Below are 9948 nucleotides of genomic sequence, written 5' to 3'. Positions count from 1 at the left end.
CTAATTTCCTTTTTCATGTTTGAACTGTTTTAGGCCTCATGGTAATTTTCTAGGATGAGATCAGAGGCGATTCGTCCTGATGACATGCTAGTTAACACATTTTCTGCTTAGCTTCTCTTTCACGTCTTCTGCCTCTGGACTTTGCAACAAGAACTTTGAAGAAAGTTGGAGAATTTGAGTTGGATCATTTCTTTGCATGTACACAAAAAGAAAATAGACAAAGTGTTTTATGAGTCGTGTTTGAGAGGTAAACTAGATGCTTATTTATTTCAGGGTTCAGATGTTGAGCCAGAGTTTCAACTCTTCGCATTTGTTCTCGATATACATGCTGAACCCCTTTTAATAATGCCTCACCTATAATAGCCATTGTTGTAATGAATACACGTAAAAGGATTTACATCTTTGGATAACTACGGATAGCATAAAACATACAAAAGGTGGAACAACTGTGAAGATGAAATTTGACAATTACCTACCAAAATATCCTATTTCATATATTTTGTATCATCCCTTCTAGCTCTGAGCTAATTTTCATCTGCAGCTGCCCTTTCATGCTCAAACAAAGCAATAAAAGAACGCGTTTTAATAGCTGGCTATCTTTCATCATATGTGCAACCTGCTTGTTATGACTGCACACAATATCTTGGTTCCTCAGGTATTAAAATAATGGGCAAAAATTATAAAAACGACATTGCTTTAGATGATTCATGTGTTAGAGGACGCTAGTTACCTGAGGCAGCTTTTTCCTGATTTTACAACGGAGATAAACCCTCAAGACAGGTGTCCACATACTAGTGATGCGTAGTGACATGAGCCCTGTTTATGACCTTTACACAATTTTTTTTGTTGTTGTTTTATTTTCACAGCAAAAAGTAGAGAAAGAGAAACCAAGGCTTGATAAAGTGAATCCGCCTCCTCTTTCACTATCAAATTCCCTGGAACTGCTTTCTAAGGTTTCATCTCACAGCAGCCAATGTTCTTCTTGAGCCTCCACATAACTCACTCTCAAGAGTGAACGCAACCGTGCACGTATCTGCAAATGCTGGCTGTTATGCACCTTCAGATGGGTTACAAATCCCAGCCCACTAGCCTCGCAGCAGATGCTGATTATGTTAAAAAATATATATATTATATATTCAACTCAGAAATGGTGATCTGCATGTTTCAGGGAGTCTCTCGTCAGCTGTAATGTTTTTTTTTTGTTTTTGTTTTTTTTCTTCTCTCCAACATGGTGAATATTTTTTTTTTAAGTCCCCGGCAATTTGTATCCCGGTAACATATCCCTCTAGCTGTCTGTCCCAGCAGCACACATCTGATATAACAGAGAGCAAACAGATAAAACTGAAACAGGTATAACAGTCGGCTTCAGTGTGGCTGCAGAGAATGACCCCAGATTACACTGCATGAATAATGGAAGAGGGATTGTGCATATAAACAACAGTGGGCTTCGCCTTGAGATAGAAACCTGGACAACCATTCCCTAAAATTGTAATTGGGGGGGGCAAAGTGAGACTAGACGAGTTGGTGACTGAACTGAACCTTAATTTATTTTTTGAAAATGAATTTTTATCAATCAGTTGTGGAAACATTGAGGACTTTGTATGAATTAAGCCACTTGGGTGGCTTAATTAATTCTTTCTGTATTGACATTTTCAGTCATAATGCTTCAAGTTAAAAAGGGTTATCTACATATTATTCTGATACTAAAAAGTATCTGTCATAATTTTTTGGCTAAATAGATAAAGTTGTGTTCACGACATCTTGATATGCAAGCTAACAAATGTCTCGAAAGTCTAATTCGTTTATCTACAGTATACAAGAAATTACGTCTATTTAACTGGTCCTAATGCGCAGCAATACGTTAGCAATTTGACTGCAAGTATATGAGATGGGATCAGCTTTCCAAGGGGCGCTCTGCTCTGATGAAGGCCACTTATAATCTTGGGTTGGCATATCAAGAGCAAAATCGTACTTAAAACACACACACACACACACACACACACACACACACACACACACGCACACACACACACACACACACAAAAATGGACTAATAATCAATAAAATAGGTAAATTCATGTTTGTTGCAAACTGTTATCTTTTCTTCTAAATTCAATTTAAACAGTGTGTATATAGAACTGTCGGGTTGTTGTAGTTATAAGTTCAGAGGCGCAACTAGCAATAAACAAATCAATACAATAAAATAACAAATACGCCCAATGAAAACAAGAAAAAAATACACACGACTTAAAATGAGTGTGGCAAATTTTACTTTTTAACTTAGTTTTTTTTTTGTTGTTGTTCTTTTTTTACTTTGCGAAATATTTCAAAAAACAACACCGCGGGGACAGATGAAACACAACAACCCCATGAGAAAAATGGCATGCGGAGAATGTTATCTGCTCTCTCTCTCTCTCTCTCTCTCTCTCTCTCTCTTCTGTGCTGGAGTTTTAAAGATGGGCTGGTACTTGCTGTGATGTCACCCCACTCTTGTGAGAACATTCATTCCACCCGCAGCGTGGCTCGCCCGCTCCTCTCCAAAGCGAAACAGAAGCAGCCAGGGTTACGCAGGGCAATGTGACAACAAGGGAGCGACTTTGTTCACGTGTTTTCTTTACGTTCGGGATCGGGTGGGAGTGCTGGAACTGTGTTCACGAACTTTCATGCAAACCATGCTATTTCAGGAAATCGGTGGTGTTTGCAGCTTTGGAGTCTTCTGTATGATGCGCTGCGTTTGCTCTGATCAGGAGCGTTGCGCACAGAGAAGGACCGATCTGTAGCGACGCAACACAGTTCTTTTAAGAGGGAGGGAAAAAAAATATTTATATATATATAAAAATGATCCCAAAGAACAGATTTCAGCCAGAATGGATTTGATGGATTTAAATGTGTTGCTGGAAAACGTTTCCAGGGATGGCAACACCACCGACGCGCCGCTCTCACTGCCGTACCCGGAGGCAGCCACGGCACTCATCATACTTGTAGTTATTGTTATGATTTCTGTGACTATTGTAGGCAATGTGTTAGTTATTGTTGCGGTTTTGACCAGCAGGGCACTCCGTGCGCCACAGAACCTTTTTCTGGTCTCCCTGGCGTCGGCGGACATCCTGGTTGCCACGCTAGTCATCCCGTTCTCCTTAGTCAATGAGGTGATGGGTTACTGGTTCTTTGGAAGTACTTGGTGCGCCTTCTACCTGGCTTTGGACGTGTTGTTTTGCACCTCATCCATCGTGCACCTGTGCGCCATCAGTCTGGACCGCTACTGGTCAGTGACGAAGGCTGTGAGCTACAACCTGAAGCGAACGCCGAAGCGCATCAAGTCCATGATCACTGTGGTGTGGGTGATATCTACCATCATCTCCTTCCCCCCTCTTCTCATGACCAAGCACGACGAGAGGAAGTGCGAGCTGAACGATGAGACCTGGTACATCCTCTCTTCCTGCCTGGTGTCCTTCTTCGCGCCGGGTCTCATCATGATTCTGGTTTACTGTAAGATCTACAAAGTGGCCAAGCAGCGCTCGTCCACCGTGTTTGTGGCCAAGAACGGCCTGGAGAGAGAACCTTCCCAGTCCGAGACCTGCTTCGTCAGGAAGGACCGGTTCGAGGTGGAGAGCCCCAGCAGCCTGAGCTCCGGCAGCCATCAGCAGAGGCAAGGGGAGTTGGACGACATCGACCTGGAAGAGAGCTGTTACTCCTCGGACACCAAGCCCCGCCATCACCGCTTCACCAAGCGCAGGAAGGTGGAGGGGTCGGAATGCTGCCCGCCGCAGAGCTGCCGCCTCTCGTGGGCTTCGGCCCGGGCGTCACAGCCATACCCGGAGCAGAAGAACCCCGCCGAGCGACAGCAGCTGGCCGCGGCCAACAAGACCAAAGTGGCCCAGATGCGGGAGAAGCGTTTTACCTTCGTGCTGGCGGTGGTGATGGGGGTGTTCGTGCTCTGCTGGTTCCCCTTTTTCTTCACCTACAGCCTCCACGCGATCTGCAGAAACAGCTGCACCATCCCTGACGCGCTTTTCAAACTTTTCTTTTGGATTGGCTACTGCAACAGCTCGGTGAACCCCATTATTTACACTATTTTTAATAGGGACTTCAGAAAAGCCTTCAAGAAAATCATATGCAGAACTTCAAAGCGCACATGAAAGGGGGAGGGGGGTATTATTTATATTTTTGCCTCATTCACTCATTAGTGAAGAGATTTGGAAATGTGTAGAGATGCACCAATCAGGGTTTTTTTTTTCCAGGCCGATGCCAATTTCTGATTTCCTTTGAGATCCAACATGTCAGTTCCATTTTTTCCCCCCTAAGAATAATAACGCATTAAATAATAAAATATATGTATGGAGATTCATCGACTGGACCTTTTCTGGCTAACATTGATTTCCCGTTGTCTTTGAAGTTCTCCTTCCACTTCAGTCAGGCTTTTCCTGGAATTTCAGATTTTATTTGGGATCTGACCTGCTGGTTCCAGTTTTGTATCAATTCTGTTTTCCCACAATTTCTTAAAGAGGGAGCTCATTTACTAATTAAAATATAAGCGAAATGACATTTATGTAAATTTTTTTCTTTCCAAAATGTTATATCAAAGTTCCTGATGTTATGGCTCGTGGTTTATATGTTAAAACTAATGTTAGATCTTGATTTTGATATGTTTAATGGAGAGAAAAACACATCCAAAATTTCATCATTTGATCAGCGGATAAACAATTCAACTTTCATGACCAATATCAACGTCCACTCACCTGCCAATGACATATTTTACCAAATCTGATTTATTTTTCTGAAGGAAGTAGTTCAAGCTCTAAGAAAGACCTGGAGCTCTCTCACTCATGAGAGATGGAAATGCTAATAATGCACATTTATATAGATTTTTTTAAAGGTCTAACTTACTGTCTTGAGTTACTAGTTTTGTCTTTCAACTTCCCCCCCCCCACATAAAATAATAAATATGTAGTAAATTCGGTAAAATAGATATTAGTTTGGAATCCAACGGAAGGAATTACAAACTTATTCCTATTTATGCTTTAAAGCATATGTCCCTTGTATGTCTTAGATATTTTTACAATTGAAAAAAAGAGCATGGAAGTACATTTTGTTGGTTGTTGTATTTGTAGATCGAAGGTGGTGAACACTTCTGGTTCTGGTGCATTTAAAGGAAAAGAAAAGATAATTTTCAGTATTTCAGATTCTGATCACCAATTAGAGCCTATTAAGGAAAAATTAGCCTATTGATTGGTGCATCTCTAAAAATGTGTTACTGTGACTCATTAGCCCAGTGTACTGCTGCCTCATCGTTTTACTGTAATTATACTGAAAAAAACAACAACAACAACAACAAAAAACACAATTCCTTGTATTTACTGTCTATGAATAAAATTTATTTGGTGGAGCATATGTGATATTAGCTAAAAGTTGCTAATCTCATATTTATGCCATTCTTTCTGAGGTATGAGAAATCTTAGGTTGCATAAGAACACCTCCTTATTTCACCAAGTGGGTTGGAACAGCAGAACATATTTAGAGTAAAAATGTGAATCTACTGATATGAATTCCGGTGCTGACTGTGGGTTCAGAGCGAGCGTCCTGTGTTTTCATAAACACAAGAATAATCTTCGCCATCTTTTGCACACAAGCCTGGCAGCTGGCAGGCAAGCTTAGATGTATGTGTCTGGAGGATGATAGGACGGCGTAAAAGGCAGCATTTAAACTTCCCCATGTTGAGGCTAATTCATAAAGGTGCATCTCTTTGTCTCTGTGAGCCACCTCAGCCAAGTCTGCACAGGAAATAGTCAAACTTATGTAAGAGTATTTTCTCACCCTCTCACCACGCCGTCACACTGCCTCACGCTTGAACAATGGCCAGATGATATGAGGCTTGCAAGAGCAAAAATAAAATGGAGACATTTTCACATTTTGGTGTCCTTGCAGCAGCTTAATATTTGGCCGGTGAATATTTAAACGGACCGGGGTCTCGTCTCTCCCGTAAAAACCTGCTCTCGCAGTCGTGACGGGTGGTCGTTTCTTTTACTCTGGGGTAGAACATCTATATGTTTTTTTTCTTTTTTTAACAGCTTAGATGTTATTGCTTTTCTGATAAACACACACACAGGCACACCTACTTCCTGTTTCCCATCATATACCATCTTTAGATAAAAAAGCAGGCAAAGAAATGACATGAAAAAATTACTCACATAATCTACATTTTCATCAATGTCAAATGACTAATGTTGACATGACGAAGTTATGTCAACATTTTTTTTTTAAACTGTGGTCAGTCTCATATATCACTGGCCACTTGAGTAAAGGCCTGTACTTGTCTGGGAAAGTACTTCTTAGTGAGAGGAAGACTGGCCACTTCCATATCTCCACCATTGTCTACACGGTGGTGCTGAGGAAAAATACACTATTTATATCCTACTAGGAATGTCTTCAAAGCGCTCCTACAGCTCAATGGCACCTCGCCAAAGACAGTCACTCCGTCTTAGGGGTGTCATGCCTGCGAGGTTATTTTCTTCTCTTTTTTTTCTTTTTTTTTCGGGTAGCATGCTCATATTCATGAGTTTTTAAAAAAATAAAACATCAAGGACAGAAGGAGTGAAGGTGGATGCACATTTGATATTCTTTTACTTTTGAACAAAGATTAAAAAGTATGAGGCCTCTTTGGCTGCTTTGAGGAAGGAAACCTAATCTCTGAGGGGTTCGCAAACTCTTGAAACAAATGAAATGTCGAGGCAGAGCCACACTCAGAAGATGGGAGTTAAATTAGAGCCTCCAGGTTCCTCCAGTGGAAGAAAGGCAGTGTTTAATTGCCTGTAACTTATTGGGAACGCTATTGTACGCGTGCTGTCACCTAATTTCTCCAGAGGATGCAGTTATCAATTTGTGTTTCATTAACCAAGGTGGAAAATGTTTACATGAACGCTCATTTGTAATTTTTTCACTAATACCCTGATTAGCATCCGTCACGACGGGCAGTTCCCTTGTTGGATCCCACATCCCATTTCGATTGTCTTTTTAATCAGACGCTCCAGTGCAGCAGGAACAGATCATGTCTCCTCAGACGAAAACCAGTTTTTTTATTTTTTTTTTATCTGGAACCCACGCATGTTGTTTTATTTAGCACAGATTTTATTGCAGAGCAAAGTTGTAAAATTTTGTCTTTCCAGGAATGGTTTTCACAGCAGTGGCAGCTGTTCAGATGTGTTTTCCTGTGCGAGTGTGAGTCTTCATGTTGTACATGCATGTAAGCCGCTCAGTCCAGCCTCACCTATTGGCCAGCCAGTGTAAGTTCTCGACTTCCTGAAACACACAGGACACCAGCGGTCAGATGGGAACACAAGAAGAATCATTTCTCAAGTCCAGTTACTTTATGAGAACCTTATATACAGATTTTATGTTGTAAGGAAATTTCAATGAATCAGATGTTCATTGAAGTGGAAATCATGCATTCCTGCCTTTGTATTTCGTCTGATATCTTCTCCAATACTGGTAAGATATCGTCCCTGCAAATACATTAAAATCAGCAAAATTAGACTGTGACATTACTAAAATTATGGTACCCCCTCATATATATTTTCTGCTTTTGTTGATTTTTTAAAAAAATCATTCTTAAGTGTTTCTCACCAATGAACCAATTATAATATAAATCTATCACCTACAAAGTAATTTAACAAACTGTTTTTGTTTCTTTTTTTTGTGTGTGTGTTTTTTTTAGGAGAGAAAAAGTCAGCCAGTCAAAAAGGAACCACACTCTATTAAAATCATGAATTTCTTGTGATTAAACTAATTTTTTTGGAAAGCTGAGTTCAGGTACACACTGATAATATGGTGTAAGTTTGACCTGTAGAACCAAGAAACTATAATAGAACCTGCCACCAGATGAAACAAGATAAAATACTGAAAAAGCAACACGTTTGGCCTCTTCTAGGAACTTGTAAAAGCAGAAGAGAAACGATGACATGGACATCTGTTTGCCTCATTGGCCTCGGTTAAGGTCAATGTTCATGATTCAAAAATAGGAAGGAGAATGGATAAAAATGGTGTCCATGGGAGAGTTGTGCGGTGAAATCCACCATTATCAACAGAAAAACAAACAAAAGCTCAGTGATTCCAAGATTTTTTGAAAACATTTTGCGAACCAATGTCAAAAACAAAAATCCCGTTTGACTTGGCATTAAAACAACAAGACATTTTAGAAAGAAAACATCACAACATCAGTCAAAGATGGAGGTGGTGAAGTGATGATTTATGGTGATTTACGCCAGGGGTCTTTAAGTCCAGGTCTCAAGAGCCATGCACTGTCCTACAACTGTCTCCCTGGTCCAACATAGCAGTATAATGTTTTAGAGTGGCCTAGTCAAAGTATGGATTTAAATTTGACTGGGATGCTTTAGCATCAACTTAAAAATAAATCTGTCAAAATGACAGAATTAAAACAATTCAGCGATTCCTGTTTATCTTGATTAATAAAGTCCTCATTTCAAAACTGGTTATCTTTGTAACATTTTTTAAAAATACTTTAATAGTCTAATTCATGCAATCGCCACAGAGGTTTCGATTTATTTCAATTGAATCATATAGAGTTAGTCTTTTGTTTTATAAGTCTGCAGCGATGTATAACAGAAACGCCTTCAAATTTGTTACTGGTGCTAATATCTAAGTCAAATCAGACTGAAACAGTGCCTGTGCAAAAAGTAAAAAGGGTTGGGAAAACTCAGGAGCTGAATCAGATAAAATGTTGACGAAGCTGAAGATGACGAGAAGAAGATCTGCCACTTCGCAGAAATCTAGCACATGAAAGCAAAAAAAAAAAAAAAACATTTGATATGGATATTCATTTACAGAACTTTTTCAGAGTAAGAGACATTTTATTTTTTTTATTTGCTTTTGCTGTCCTGTACGATTATCAAAATGTGTGTTGTTTGTGTATAAAGTTAAAATTTAAACTATACAGTTTACAGGTAGAACCAACGCATCAAGTGCAACTAGTTGAAGATGAGAGAGGAGAACACAGAGAGAGCAGACTGAAAAATCCCAGAGGCTATTATAGCAAATAAAAAAATGGTTTTTCAGATAAATGCTCCAAAAATTGTATTTATACACATTAATTTGCTGTTGCTGGGGCTTTCTTAGTTTTCACTCTATTCTCTCACTGTATCTATCTACCAACTATATATATATTTTTATTGGAGGTAAGAAAAAAGTTTGATAGATGCTGAGGAGGACTTGAAGCACTTTTGTGTCCTTCGACCTCCCAAACCCTCACTTGAAGGCTCAGTAAGAGCAGCAGGGCCGACTGCTAAGAGCTTAAATGATTGCCAGAGTGCGATGATGAACTAGAGCTTTGGTAAGCTATAGGAGAAGAGAAGTAGAGAGGTATAGAGGTTTAGGGTCAGCCATGTTAGCGAGCCTATTTGCAGTCAGAGCAGTCAGAAAAGAGACGGGTATAAATGTTTCCAGAGAGGCGCAGTGCAGAAGAGACAGATGTAATGATGAAAGAAGTGGTTTCAGCTTCTTGTCGTCTCCTCCATTACTTTGTCATCCACTGCAGCATCTGTGGGTAATTGCTTTTTTTCTGTTGTCTCCAACAAGATAAGGGCTGACAGCGAAACAAGGCCAAAACTGCCGTTTATCCTTCTCCTGGAGAAGGAGAGGCGCTTTGTCATTAGTGTAAATCAGCCTGTGTCACGCTGAGGTGGGACTGGAACTGGCTGTCTTCAGGCTGGCCCGAGACACTCTGCAACACTGTAAGAAACGACCTCATGTGGTAGAAGGAATCAGGAAAGTGCAGCGTTAGGTTTGAAATGACAGTCAGATTGGGCAAAATCTGCAGGATGGTATCAATTTATGTACAGAGAAACAGTGAACTCATCACTGACATCTTTTAATCAGTTCCTGAAACTGGATGGATGGATGGATGGATGGATGGATGGATGGATGGATGGATGGATG

At 40.2% G+C, this 9948-nt stretch overlaps 1 protein-coding gene across 1 annotated transcript; it reads left to right on the top strand.

Moving 5' to 3' along the window:
• Positions 1 to 2412: 2412 nt before the first annotated feature.
• adra2db (adrenergic, alpha-2D-, receptor b) lies at positions 2413 to 6256 on the top strand. The gene has a single exon (XM_007548315.2). It carries the CDS (start codon positions 2868 to 2870, stop codon positions 4137 to 4139), a length of 1272 nt encoding a protein of 423 aa, XP_007548377.1. The 5' UTR covers positions 2413 to 2867; the 3' UTR covers positions 4140 to 6256.
• The last annotated feature ends 3692 nt before the right edge of the window (positions 6257 to 9948 follow it).

This window comes from Poecilia formosa, unplaced genomic scaffold (genome assembly GCF_000485575.1).
Source record: "Poecilia formosa unplaced genomic scaffold, Poecilia_formosa-5.1.2 Scaffold26, whole genome shotgun sequence".
NCBI lineage: Eukaryota > Metazoa > Chordata > Actinopteri > Cyprinodontiformes > Poeciliidae > Poecilia > Poecilia formosa.
Note: the sequence above shows the minus strand (reverse complement) of the source record. Positions and strands in the feature narration are given on the sequence as shown.